Source organism: Ranitomeya variabilis, chromosome 4, assembly GCF_051348905.1.
Source record: "Ranitomeya variabilis isolate aRanVar5 chromosome 4, aRanVar5.hap1, whole genome shotgun sequence".
NCBI classification, from domain to species: Eukaryota; Metazoa; Chordata; class Amphibia; order Anura; family Dendrobatidae; genus Ranitomeya; species Ranitomeya variabilis.
In genome coordinates, this window is record NC_135235.1 from 583151862 (window position 1) to 583167110 (window position 15249).

Below are 15249 nucleotides of genomic sequence, written 5' to 3' on the forward strand. Positions count from 1 at the left end.
AATCTTAAGCCCCCACAATGGCAGAAATGCGTTTTTGCCCCCTTTTTCAGTACGTTGTGCCCTGGTACTGGGGGACTCCTGCCAATATCAGTAACATCACTTATAATATACAGCAGTTCTCTCTCAGTCGGTGACTCCTTAAATGTTACAAACTACAAGTCCCAGCATGCCTGGTATGGTAATACTGAAAGATAGAGACCACCACAGCTACAGAGGGCTGCCTATCCTTATGTCTATGGCAGCAGAGGCTGAGTTTCCGGGGGAAAAGGTTACGCGGGGACACACGCCAGCGCCCTGGGAACGTTGAGCGCTGGGGCACAGTTTCCGGGGGCCGTCATTGTTGCCGCACAGTAAGATGGCGGCTCAGCAGGAGGAAGCGGTGCGAGAGTTTGTGTTGGTGACCGGCTCGGAGGAGGAGAGAGCGCGGTTTTTTCTTGAGTCCGCCGGCTGGGACCTGCAGGTACTGTGAGGCGGAAGTTGGAAAAAAGGAGGAAAGGCGCGGACGTAGGGAAGGGGAGTGTGAACACCCGGGGAGCAGAACGCACTGTCATCTGCCTGACCCACCCGAGACCGATCCACGGCTCCTCCCCGGCTATCATTTTTCTTTTATACACCCCAGTCCCTCTATCACTGCCCCCGATAAACCTCCATCTAGGCAGCTCCTGTTGGACTACAAGTCCCATTATACTTTTGCATTCTTGTCAATTGTAAGGCATGCTGGGAGTTATAGTTCCAAGCCATTGTAGTTAGTTAAAGGGGGATTTTTACAGTGTAGCTCTCACCACTTAGTGACCCTGCATGAGAATTGTGTGTGCTGTGAAACTGAGGTAAATCGGCCACATTTTGCTGAATCAGCACCATCGCTGCGGGAAATGTCATCATCAATCAGTGACAATAAGGATGTATGAATCTGTCCGTGGATGGGAATGAGCGAGCTAAGAACCTGTGCAGACCTAACGCTTCTCACAGCTGAGGGTCCGTTACAGTTGTATCTAGCACATCAACTACATAAATCTCTCCGATCCGGATCGTTCCTAACAATGTATCAGGCTGGATATCTCAGAGGAACGTGTAACCATGGGAAAAAAATGCACCAAAGCTCCAGCTGTAAAAAAGTACCAGGGTTGTACAGGTTTCAGAATGTAACTAGAACGTTCCCATTCACCAAGTGCAAATATAAACTTTAAAAATGGCGAAGAAATAAAAAAATAAAGATGAGAAAGTTCAGGGACTTCGTACAAGAGAACCAGACGTCACCTGCCTGCCAGCTGTCACTCAGCACCACGCCCGGGCTCAGTGGTAAACACCGGCAGATGGCAGGAGGCTGTGCACACAGAGCTGCAAAACAGGACGATCTGATGCTCACTGCACCAGGGAACCACAGCAAGGAATATGTATCTAACTGCCATGTAAAGTTCTGTACTGACCCACGGAACCACAGCAAGAAATATGTATCTAACTGCCATGTAAAGTTCTGTACTGACCCACGGAACCACAGCAAGAAATATGTATCTAACTGCCATGTAAAGTTCTGTACTGACCCACGGAACCACAGCAAGAAATATGTATCTAACTGCTATGTAAAGTTCTGTACTGACCCACGGAACCACAGCAAGGAATATGTATCTAACTGCCATGTAAAGTTCTGTACTGACCCACAGAACCACAGTAAGAAATATGTATCTAACTGCCATGTAAAGTTCTGTACTGACCCACGGAACCACAGCAAGGAATATGTATCTAACTGCTATGTAAAGTTCTGTACTGACCCACTTAACCACAGCAAGGAATATGTATCTAACTGCTATGTAAAGCTCTGTACTGACCCACGGAACCATAGCAAGGAATATGTATCTAACTGCCATGTAAAGTTCTGTACTGACCCACGGAACCACAGCAAGAAATATGTATCTAACTGCTATGTAAAGTTCTGTACTGACCCACGGAACCACAGCAAGGAATATGTATCTAACTGCCATGTAAAGTTCTGTACTGACCCACGGAACCACAGCAAGGAATATGTATCTAACTGCCATGTAAAGTTCTGTACTGACCCACGGAACCACAGCAAGAAATATGTATCTAACTGCTATGTAAAGTTCTGTACTGACCCACGGAACCACAGCAAGGAATATGTATCTAACTGCTATGTAAAGTTCTGTACTGACCCACAGAACCACAGTAAGAAATATGTATCTAACTGCCATGTAAAGTTCTGTACTGACCCACGGAACCACAGCAAGGAATATGTATCTAACTGCTATGTAAAGTTCTGTACTGACCCACTTAACCACAGCAAGGAATATGTATCTAACTGCTATGTAAAGCTCTGTACTGACCCACGGAACCATAGCAAGGAATATGTATCTAACTGCCATGTAAAGTTCTGTACTGACCCACGGAACCACAGCAAGAAATATGTATCTAACTGCTATGTAAAGTTCTGTACTGACCCACGGAACCACAGCAAGGAATATGTATCTAACTGCCATGTAAAGTTCTGTACTGACCCACGGAACCACAGCAAGAAATATGTATCTAACTGCTATGTAAAGTTCTGTACTGACCCACGGAACCACAGCAAGGAATATGTATCTAACTGCTATGTAAAGTTCTGTACTGACCCACAGAACCACAGTAAGAAATATGTATCTAACTGCCATGTAAAGTTCTGTACTGACCCACGGAACCACAGCAAGGAATATGTATCTAACTGCTATGTAAAGTTCTGTACTGACCCACTTAACCACAGCAAGGAATATGTATCTAACTGCTATGTAAAGCTCTGTACTGACCCACGGAACCATAGCAAGGAATATGTATCTAACTGCCATGTAAAGTTCTGTACTGACCCACGGAACCACAGCAAGAAATATGTATCTAACTGCTATGTAAAGTTCTGTACTGACCCACGGAACCACAGCAAGGAATATGTATCTAACTGCTATGTAAAGTTCTTTACTGACCCACGGAACCACAGTAAGAAATATGTATCTAACTGCCATGTAAAGTTCTGTACTGACCCACGGAACCACAGCAAGGAATATGTATCTAACTGCTATGTAAAGTTCTGTACTGACCCACGGAACCACAGCAAGGAATATGTATCTAACTGCTATGTAAAGTTCTATACTGACCCAGGGAACCACAGCAAGGAATGTGTATCTGCTATGTAAAGTTCTGTACTGACCCACGGAACCACAGCAAGGAATATGTATCTAACTGCTATGTAAAGTTCTCTACTGACCCAGGGAACCACAGCAAGGAATATGTATCTGCTATGTAAAGTTCTGTACTGACCCACTGCCAACTTCTCCCCTTAGGTGTTTACTTCTATCTTAAAGTTAGCCCATTAGGTTTAAAGTAATGGAAATTGCCTTTAAACTAAATACTTGCTATGTAATCTACATTTGGGACCCCAGGGACCGTTTTCCTGTTGGGGTCTGCCCAGGTACTAGCGAACACCTTTCCTCCATGTGCAGGTAGCGCTCTGAAATCTTGAGTCCCATTAGCTGCATTTCCTGTAACTAAGCAATGGCCAGGATGGATCAAGAGGTGAGACATGTTCACTGTTCTACATATTTTCAATAGTTGCCAGGTTCAGGTATGAGATGAGCCATTTTTTAATGGTTTTGAACTCCTAAATTCATATCATGAATATTTTTAGTTGGCTCTTGTTTCTGTGATATCAAAGAGTTTTCTTTTTACTGCTACATATAATTCATGCATAAAAGTTTTCTTCTTTGAAACATTATTTCTGCAAATATGAAGATGCCGAATATTTTATGACAATTTTGCAATATTTTAGAGGAAAGTTAGCAACAATTCAAATAACTAAATCAAATTTAATCACTATTGTGAATTATAAACAGTTACAGTAATTGCACCACAAAATTTGGTCCTCATTCAGTGACCACTTTTTTGCATCGGATCACCTTTTACAATTGTCCATCAGTAATCTGCAAGCTTGAATTGATGGATTTCATTTTTTTATATCCTTTCTCTATAGCCGCAATATCTTGGTGAAATCTCTCATCATGCTCGTTGCTCACTGCTCCGCAGTTTGGTGGAAAAAATTCTAGATGTGAATGTAAGAAATGAATCTGTAAGGACATGTTACAGCCAAGATCCTTATGTTTTGGGGAGATTCTCACCCAACTCTTCATAATTATCTGCTCTTGAGTTTGCCAAAAAATGAGAAAATCCTCATCTTCAAGATGCTAACGAATCTGAGGTCCAATAAAGACTTCTTTCTTTATATTTGCTTCATTAAAACTTGGAAATTTATCAATGAGATACTTGAGTTCGTCATTAGGACCAACTTGATATGCAATGGTGGTGACAAAATCTTATGTGGATCAACAAGTGCAGGACATTTTTACTGCCTGGCTGAAATGAATGTCGGGGAGGCCAGTCTCTTTTATTGTAGTGATGTTCTCTTGCACGACTATCCCACTCACACAGAAAGCAACAGTACTTTGTGTACCCAACCTGGAGACCAAGTAAGAGGACATCCCCCTTTAAGTCACCACAGAGGAGCCACAAATGGTTGGTCATGGTTCAGGCACCTCAACAGCTGTTTCATGTTGTCATAAGTTTCTTTCATGTAGACTGCATAACCATCTGGAATTGAAGTTTGTGCATTGCTATTATGCAGCCAGACTGCTTTTACTCTCGTTTTGGGCGAATCAATGAAGAGCCTCCATTCCTCTTGGTTATGACTTATCTTCACAGAGTCCATTAAACTGTTGATGTATTTGCATGCCACAAGGTTGCCCTCCAGGAAGAAGTTGTAACGGGAGTGGTGGAACCACTGTGCCGTGGTCCGAGGAGATGCTGGAGGGGCATTACTAGGTGAGCACCTGACTTTTCACTAGAGCCCCTGATGGAATGGTTAGGCATGGCTCCCGATAAACAAGACATGCTATTCCAGGACAGACTGCGGAGCACAACAGCTGACCCCCCAAGAGACCGTCAGCTGGAATGGCCCAGAGGGAAAGAACAGATGTTGGTGCGGACTGGTACGGCAGGTGCAGGCGGGTCCGGCTGATGTGCAGACTGGCACGGCAGGTGCTGGCGGGTCCGGCTGATGTGCTGACTGGCATGGCAGGTGCTGGCGGGTCCGGCTGATGTGCTGACTGGCACGGCAGGTGCTGGCGGGTCCGGCTGATGTGCTGACTGGCACGGCAGGTGCTGGCAGGTCCGGCTGATGTGCTGACTGGCACGGCAGGTGCTGGCGGGTCCGGCTGATGTGCTGACTGGCTATACTTTTTCGTATATAAGATTTGGCCACCGCCATCAGGGGCTTATCTACAACATTCTGTAATGCTGTAGATAAGCCCCCAATGTAACCTGAAAGATAGGAAAAACAAGTTAGATTAGGCTACTTTCACACTAGCGTCGTGCACTGCACGTCGCTATGCGACGTTGCAGCGCACCGACGCTAGCTGTGGAAGCGCCGCACAACAGGGGCAGCGGATGCTGTTTTTCCACGCATCCGCTGCCCCATTGTGAGGTGCGGGGAGGCGGGGGCGGAGTTCCGGCCGCGCATGCGCGATCGGAATTGGCGGACAAGTCGCACAAAAAAAAGTTACATGTAGCGTTTTTTTGTGCCGATGGTCCGCCACAACACGACGCATCCCGTCGCACGACGGATGCGACGTGTGGCAATGCGTCGCTAATGCAGGTCAATGGAGAAAAAACGCATCCTACAAGCACTTTTGCAGGATGCGTTTTTTCTCAAATTGCAACGGAGGCAAAAAAACCCTAGTGTGAAAGTAGCCTTATATTCACCTGGGGGTGCGGCCCGGACCGATGGGCCTCGCGGTCCGGCGCCTCCCATCTTCATGCGATGACATCCTCTTACTTGCATCCTGTTGCGGCTCCGGCGCAGGTGTACTTTATCTGCCCTGCTGAGGGCAGAGCAAAGTACTGCAGTACGCAGGCGCCGGGAAAGGTCAGAGAAGCCCAGCGCCTGCGCACTGCAGTAGAGACGTCATCGTATGAAGATGGGAGGCACCAGACCCGGACCGTTCCCCCCCCCCCCAGGTGAGTATAATCTAACTTGTTTTTCTTATCTTTCAGGTTACATCCGGGGGGGGGGGGGGGATTACCTACAGCATTACAAAATGCCGTAGATAAGCCCCTGATGGCGGTGGCCGAAGCTTATATACGAAAAAGTAGGTGACAGATTCCTTTTAAGGTTGCTGACACAGTCTGGGTCGTGAGAGGAAGAAGGTACATGACACCAAGCGCCCTCTTCTTCTTCACTTGACTTGACTGAAAATGTTTCTGGTGCTTTTGGAACCGGCAGTTCTTTTGTATGTGGTACTGGGCTTATTGCAGATAGAATGTTTGGATTCTGTAAAGTCCACTTCCTACTTGAAACTACTGTCATATTGGGAGGCACCATGCAGAAATAGCAATTGGTAGTGTGATCGGTTGGCTCTCTAGATCGCTGGGACTGCAGAAGGCACAGATTGCCTCTTACCAGGCAACCACTGGGTAAGATCTGATACACATCTATTACAGCATATGTGTAAAGCCCAGTTCTTGTCCTGATCTCTAGTGATGAGCGAGTATACTTATAGTTTCTGCCTCCGTAGCTGCATGATTTGTGGTTGCTAGACAGCCTGAATACATGTGGGGATACCCTAACAAACAGGCAACCCCCACATGTACTCCGTCTGGCTAGCAGCCGCAAATCATGCAGCTACGGAGACAGAAACTAAATCTCCGAGCACATACGAATACTCAGAGACCGCCCGAGCATGCTCGGAAAACCAGAGTAACGAGCACCCTCGCTCATCACTACTGATTCTCCTATTCTGCTGCCAAAATACAAGTTGAAGGCTTTCCTTATCATGGTAGTAAAGTTTCACCTTTGTGACGCAGAAGAGACTCTTCCGCATATTTAGCAAAAACAATCTGGTTTGTTAATGCAAGCACGAGGCATATCTGAAAAAACATATAGAAACTTGTCAATATGCTAAGAAATTCTCAAACTGTATAACTTACACAGAGCATTTATAAAAGTAGGTGATGCAGCTGTAATCAGGGTTACATTATTGGAGCTGAGTTGGCGTTTTCTTGATTGATCGACCGAAGATGATAGAATAGACGAGCTACTAACAATGCAATAATAACGAAATAATAAAGATGCAATTTTTCTATAAGCTTGAAGATAGGTGTCACAAGTAATTACAACCTTCTATGGATCTTGATAATTGGAGCCAATTGGCAAATTTAAGTATCATATTTTGTTTTCAGCACCACACAATTAGTTAAGTTCAACTATTGTAGTTTCTGAACCAATTTGGCTGTAGAACAGTGGGTCTGCATTACGCTCTAGTGTGTATAAATCAGTATCTTGGGAAATATTTACCTGCAGTGATGGTAACTTCTGCTTAGGCCATGTTCAGTATTTGGTCAGTATTTTACATCAGTATTTGTAAGCCAAAACCAGGAGTAGGTGATAAATACAGAAGTGGTGACGTGTTTCTATTATCAGATTACTCCTAGTTTTGGCTTACAAATACTGATTAAATACTGAACATGTGAAAGTGGCCTTAGCTACATTATCTATTGCAGTTTGGGGAAGTCTGAAATCCATCCCCAGTTACATCAGAGACTTAGGCTGCTCCTCCTCCATGCTTTAAACTGTAGCTCTGTTTGTATATACTATGAGCACATTTATATCTAGGTTGTTTGTGCACAAAGCAATTAATTTTATTTTCTGTGTTTTGACATGGCTGCAGAATAAAATCCTGATGTCAGCAAGCATAGCTGCACTGATATATGACCCAAAGGACTTGCATTGTTTCCGGAATTGACAGTCGCTTGCCTCTTTAGCACTTGCAAAAGATCATAGAGTATTGACAGTGTAGAGCAATGGAATTTGTAGTTCATCTTATCTTAGCTAATCATCTAATAGTGTCTGTAACTTCCCAATATATTATAGAATGGGGAGGGGGGTGTAATTCATAAAATACCCAAACACTTCTAAGTATCAAATGTTTTGGTAGAGAAAAAAAAACTATTAATTTGATTTTCTCCTCCTTCCAGCTAGCTCTGGCCAGTTTCTATGAGGACGGAGGAGATGATGACATAGTGACCCTTCCACAGCCTCCCCAAGGTTCCACTTCACGTGGTTCGGGACCCAGGTAAGTGCCCTGACAATGACATGCTTCCTTTCACTTAAGATCACTGATACATGGGATGCATCACCAATTTTATTTTATTCTTTTAACTAATTCTTGGAATAAAAATACTGTTTTGTTTTTGTATTTGGTTCTGAGGGTAGAAATAATAGCATTGAAACTTGTTCATTTCGTAAAGAGGTCTAAGGCTTCTTTCACACTTGCGTCGGTACGCGGCCGTTGCTAAGCGTCGGCGCGACGTACCGACGGACGTTGTGAAAATTCGGCACAACGTGGGCAGCAGATGCAGTTTTTCAACGCATCCGCTGCCCATTCTAAAGTCCCAGGGAGGAGCGGGCGGAGTTCCGGCCGCACATGCGCGGTAGGAAATGCAGGATCCGACGTACGAAAAAATGTTTCCTTGAACGTTTTTTCGTGACGACGGTCCGCCAAAACACGACACATCCAGTGCACGATGGATGCGACGTATGGCCATACGTCACAATCCGTCAGCAATTCAAGTCTATGGGAAAAAAACGCATCCTGAGGGCACATTTGCAGGATGCGCTTTTTTTCCCGAAACGATGCATTGTTACAGAGGCCAAATGACCCAAGTGTGAAAGAAGCCTTCAGGAGCACTGTCCTCCGAGGACGATCATGTCACCCTAGCAGTATAACAAATATTTAATAGGGCTAAAAATCTTTACAGCACAAAAATCAGTGTGAGCTTCTTTTCAAGCAGGGTATTAGCTTCTGAAAAATGTTTTTTGTTACTACATATAGTAAAAGATTTAACCCCTTAACGACCGCCGATACACCTTTTATTGGCGGCAGTTAAGAGGCTTTATTCCTCAGCGCTGCTTTTTAAGGATGCTGAGAAATATGAGTATAGCGTCCCCCCAGTGTCAGAAAATCTCTGAGGTCTCGTCTACCGGGGTATCCAAGACCCTGGTGTACATGATCAGGTTCGTTTTTTACGGTCCCCATCACGTGATCGTCATTACTCACCGAATAACAGCGATTACCGAAAAAAGTCGGATTTCAAATTCATTTCACTCTCCTCTGATAGGATCTAGCATATCAGAGAAGAGGGAAATGGGGTCCCCCTGATACTTCTGCCATCCCCGGACTCTCCTGCTCCGGCCCTCCTTGTCATTTTCCTTAGAAAAAAATGGCGAGCGCACACGCAGTGATCTGCTGGCCGGTACCCGGCAACAATAGGGAGTTTTTCCTATTGGTTCCTTTTGATCACTGTGATAGACCCTATAACAGTGATCAAAATAAAAAAAAAAAGTAGATCAAATCCCCCTTTGTTACCCCCTTAGTTAGAAAAAAAAAACTATAAACTAAAAAAAATTGCAATTTTTTCCATTCTTTGGAGTTAGGGTTTGGGGTGGTTTGGAGCTAGAATTGGGGGGTTTTGAGAAGTAAAACAAAAATGACGATATGACTGCTAGTGTTGAGCGAAAGTGCTCTTGAGTTTGCATTGGGTGCACGGAGTATCAGGGACCCCCGCATGTTTTTCTTGGGGTGTCTACCAGTTGTGAAATATGCAGGGCATGTCACTCAAGCTCCTGCGATTTTCGGTGCATACCCGAGCACCCGATGCAAACTGGAGTGGCGAGTTCTTGCGCTCAGCAATAATGACGATATATTCAGTATGACAATCTAATGTTATCAAATTCTCTGTCGTACCTGTGGGTTCAAAATGCTCACTATTCCCCTGAACATACCGTATATACTCGAGTATAAGCCGAGATTTTCAGCCCACTTTTTTGGGCTGAAAGTCCCCCTCTCGGCTTATACTCGAGTCATACCCAGGGGTCGGCAGGGGAGAGGGAGCGGGGGCTGTCTAATAATACTCACCTACTCCTGGCGCGGTCCCTGCTTCCCGACGCTGCAGTTTCTTCCTGTAGTGAGCGGTCACATGGTACCGCTCATTACAGTAATGAATATGCGGCTCCACCTCCCATAGGGGTGGTGCCGCATATTCATTACTGTAATGAGCGGTAACGGTGACCGCTCACTACAGGAAGAAAATGCGGTGCCGGGGAACAGACGTGCAGTGACGGCGCCAGGAGTAGGTAAGTATGACGAGGAGCAGTGCGCGATATTCACCTGGTCCTCGTTCCACCATCGGCGCCGCTGTGTCTTCTGCAGTGATGCTCAGGTCAGAGGGCGCGGTGACGCGATTAGTGCGCGCCGCCCTCTTCCTGAACGTCGGAGCAGAGGATGGGAAGACACAGCGGCGGTCAGCGGTGGAACGGGGAGCAGGTGACTATATAGCAAGTGCCGGAGAGGTGAGTATGTAATGTTTTTATTTTTTTAATCGCAGCAACAGCATATGGGGCAAATATCGGTATGGAGCATCTTATGTGGCCATGTGCAGCATTATATGGGGGCAAATATCTGTATGGGGTGGCCATGTGCAGCATGATATGGGGGCATATATCTGTATGGGGCATCTTATGTGGCCATGTGCAGCATGATATGGGGGCAAATATCTGTATGGGGCATCTGTATGGGGCCATGTGCCGCATGATATGGGGGCAAATATTTGTATGGAGCATCTCATGGGGCCATAATCCACATTTGTGCAGCATTATATGGAGCATATTTTAATACTGAGCATCTTATGGGGCCCATCATGAACTGTATAGAGCATTATATGGGGCTCCTGATTCAATATGGATATTCAAAAACACTTAAACTACTGATGTCTCAATTAATTTTACTTTTATTGGTATCTATTTTTATTTTTGAAATTTACCGGTGGCTGCTGCAGTTTCCACCCTAGGCTTATACTCGAGTCATTAAGTTTTCCCAGTTTTTTGTGGCAAAATTAGGCGGGTCGGCTTATACTAGAGTATATACGGTAATCCTTGAGGGCTGTGGTTTCCAAAATGAGGTCACTTGTGGGGGGATTCCACTGTTTAGGCACATCAGGGTGGTCTCCAAACGCCACATGATACCCGCCATCGATTCCAGCCAATTTTGCTTTCAAAAAGTCAAATGGCGCTCCTTCCCTTCTGAGCCCTGCCGTCTGCCCAAACAGTGGCTTTCCCCCATATATGAGGTATTGGCATACTCCGGAGAAATTGCACAACAACTTTTGGGGTCCATTTTCTCTTGTTACACTTGTGAAAATAGAAAAATTTGGGTCTAAAGTAGATTTTTTTATTGAAAAAGTTAAATGTTAATTTTTTTCTTACACATTGCTTCAGTTACTGTGAAGCACTTGAAAGGTTAATAAACTTCTTGAATGTGGTTTTACGCACCTTGAGGGTGCAGTTTATAGAATGGTGTCACTTTGGGGTATTTTCTGTCATATAGACCCCTCAAAGTGACTTCAAATGTAATGTGGTCCCTAAAAAATGGTTTTGTTGGAAAAATGAGAACTCGCCGGTCAACTTTTAACCCTTCTAACTTCCTAACCAAAAAAAATTGTTTCCAAAATGTTATTTATGAGCTATTGTGTGTGACATAACTCTGATTAAATGCCACCAAAATTAAGCTTGAAAATTGCAAAATTTTCAAAATTTTTGACAAATTTCTTTTTTTTATTTTTTTTTCATAAACACAAGTCATATTGAATAAATTCTACCACTGTTGTGAAGTACAATATGTCACAAAAAACAGTTTCAGAATTAGTGGTATCCATGCAAGCGTTCCAGAGTTATTACCGCGTAAAGTGAGAGTGGTCAGAATTGTAAAAATTGGCTTGGTCATTAAGGTCAAAATTGACTCAGTCACTAAGGGGTTAACCAAATGTAAAAGCATTATCAACAAACATTTACTCAGGCGATGCCTCACTTTGTGGTATAAAACAAGATGGCTGTCATCTTTCTGCAAGGAAATCTCCCACTTTGGCCAAAATATTAGCTTCCAGCTTGGTAACAAAAAGAAAATTTTACAAGAAAATCATGAAATTATACGATACAAGTAATAGACATAAAAACTGTTATTGACAACAAGCAATGCAATCTAAATCGGTTCACTTAAATGTAGCAGCGCACGTTGTCTATTGCACAGCGCCCACTGTGCGATGTTAAAGGGAACCTGAGAGCTGATGCGTGTTACCCGAACCACGGACAGTATTTATCAGACACTGGCTGCATGATTTCCGCAAGGTATGTTTGTACATGAACGCAGGGAGAGACCAGTCACTCCAGGGGCACGGACAAGCAGAAGCCATCAGGGACTTGTCTGCCCGACTAGTCTACAGCGCGGCTCTGACTGGCAGCTTTTAACCGCTTTGTGACCACCCACTGTAGATAAAGATTGGCACTTGCTGGGCTTTGTGCAGCGCTGACGTTTATCAACGGCAGGCGGTCCCGTAGCGATCAGGGTGCTGCAATTGCTGTGACTGGTGACATCATCATTTAGATCTGATTGGATAAGGTTCCCATGATGTTAACCCTTTGCTATCTTCTAATTTAGAAGATAGAGGGAAAGTGCTTCGTCTCTTATGTTTCCGGCATCCCCTTGACATGATCACAGAGGAGCGGAGCTTTGTGAAGGCAACTGGAGATCACATGATGACCTCAGGGTCTGCCAGGTATTCAGGCGATCTTGCCAGTAAAATTCACAGCTCTCGTGCATTACATGTAGTACATGTGTATTGCAATGCATGAGACCAGTGATCAGACATATAAAAGTTAAAGTCCCATATGGGTGAAGTTAAAAATGTTTTTAAACTATTTTTTTTTAAAATCACAAAATAAATAAAAAGTAAAATTATTATGCCGGTAAATATGAATATTTTATGTAAAAACATAAAAATACGCATTTTATATTGTTGAGTTCGGAACGACCTGATCTATGAAACTGTCACAATAGTTAACCCTTTTGTTGAACACGGTAAATAGAGCATGTGGCAAAAAAACTATGCTTTTTCATCATATCGCCGGAAAAAAGTGGACTAAAATGTGATAAAAAATAAATGTAAAAATAGTACTGCTGAAAGCGTCCTCTTGTTGAAAAGAAGCCATAATACAGCTCAGTCAGCAGAGAAATAAAAAAGTTATAGCTCTCAGAATGAAGCGATGCAAAATTAACTTTTTTCAAAAAAATTTGTTTTTGTGTAAAGAGTCAAAGCATAAAAAACTATATAAATGTGGTATTGCTGTAATCATACTGACTTGAAGAATAAAGCTGCCTTACTAGTTTTAGCACACGGTGAACGGCACTAAAAAAAAACTCCAACAAATCCTGAGTTTTTGGTTTTTGTTCATTCTGCCTCCCAAGAAACGAAAAGTGATCATGTGCCTGAAAATGGTACGAATAAAAACGTCAACTCGTCCTGCAAAAAAACAGGCCATCACATGACTGTCTGCAGAAATATGGAAAAATTATAGCTCTCAAAATAAGGCTATGCAAAAACTAGATTTTTGGTATAAAAAGCATATTTTAATGTGTGACAGCAGGCAAACAAGAAAAACCCAATATAAATCTGGTATCACTGTAATCGCACCGACCTGAAGAATAAAATTGTCTAATCACTTATACCACAAATCTAGATAAATTCCTTAAGGGGTGTAGGTTCCAAAATGGGGTGACGTGTAGAGGGGTTTCCATTCCTTAGGCACGTCAGGGGCAACATGGCGTCCACTATCGATTCCAGCCAATTTTGCATTCAAAAGTAAATGATACTCTTTCCCTTCCATGCCCTGCCTTGCTCCCACACATTAAATTTTCACCACATATTGGTAATCAGTGTACTCAGGAGAAATTGCACAACAAATTTTGGGGTCCATTTTCTCCTTTTACCCTTGTGAGAATAAAAAAAATTGGGCTAAAGTAATGTTTTTGTGGGAAAAAGAAACTTTAATATTTTCCTTTACAAGCTGTGGCGCGAAAAGATTAAAATAGTATTCTCTCTGAAATCCTGCAGCATTCAGAGTCAAGCACACATGGATGCAATCATGCAGCTAGTGTATGATGTAAGCTGCCCATGGGTCTGTCAGCATGTATCCCCTTAACCCCTTAACGACCGCCGATACGCCTTTTAACGGCGGCCGCTAAGGGTACTTAATCCACAGCGCCGTTAATTAACGGCGCTGTGGAAAAAGTGAATAGCGCCCCCCAGAGTCGGATTTTCTCTGGGGTCTCGGTTGCCGAGGGTAGCCGAGACCCCAGAGAACATGATTCGGGGGGTTTTTACCGACCCCCGAGTTGCGATCGCCGGTAATTAACCGTTTACCGGCGGTCGCAACAAACAAAAAAAAAAAAAACGCGATTTGCCGTTTAATTTCTCTGTCCTCCGATGTGATCGCACATCGGAGGACAGAGAAATGTGGTCCCCGATGGCCCCCAATAGCCCCCCAATACTTACCTACCTCCCCCGGTGCTCCTCGTGTCTCCCCATGGGCGCCGCCATCTTTCTTCCGGGAAAAAATGCGCGTGCGCCCGCCGCCCGGCACCCGGATGTTCTTTGGGGTCTCGGCTGCCGGGGGTAGCCGAGACCCCAAAGAACATGATCGGGGTCGGTTTGCACCGACCCCTGCTTTGCGATCGCCGGTAATTAACAGTTTACCGGCGACCGCAAAAAAAAAAAAAAAAAGCGATCAGTTATTTCTCTGCCCTCTGATGTGATCGCACATCAGAGGACAGAGAAATAGGGGGATTCGGGGACCCTATCATACTCACCCGGGGTCCCTGGGTCCTCTTCTGTCTTCTCCTGCCAGCCGGCTTTTTCATCCTGGCGGGCGCATGCGCAGTGCGCCCGCCATCTGCTGCCATCTGCCGGCCGGCAGGAGAAGACAAGTTGGGGTTAAAATTAGGGTTAGGGTTAGGGTTAGGGTTAGGGTTAGAGTTAGGGTTAGGGTTAGGGTTAGGGTCAGAGTTAGGGTTAGAGTTAGGGTTAGGGTTGGGGCTAAATTTAGGGTTAGGGCTAGGGTTAGGGTTAGGCTACTTTCACACTAGCGTTTTTTGGCTTCCGTCGCAATGCGTCGTTGGAGAAAAAACGCATCCTGCAAAAGTGCTTGCAGGATGCGTTTTTTCTCCATTGGCTTGCATTAGCGACGCATTGCGACGGATTGCCACATGTCGCATCCGTCGTGCGACGGATGCGTCGTGCTTCGGCGGACCGTCGACACAAAAAAAACTACAT

General features: G+C 44.5%; 1 protein-coding gene across 1 annotated transcript in view; it reads left to right on the forward strand.

Annotated features, from left to right (window-relative positions):
- Window positions 1–219: 219 nt before the first annotated feature.
- Window positions 220–15249, forward strand: part of NSFL1C (NSFL1 cofactor) — a 36538-nt gene continuing 21508 nt past the window's right edge. Inside the window, exons 1-2 of the mRNA XM_077253017.1 lie at window positions 220–460; window positions 8065–8162. Coding sequence (XP_077109132.1) covers window positions 356–460; window positions 8065–8162 — 203 coding nt within the window. The 5' untranslated portion in view covers window positions 220–355. The remainder of the gene's footprint in view (window positions 461–8064; window positions 8163–15249) is intronic.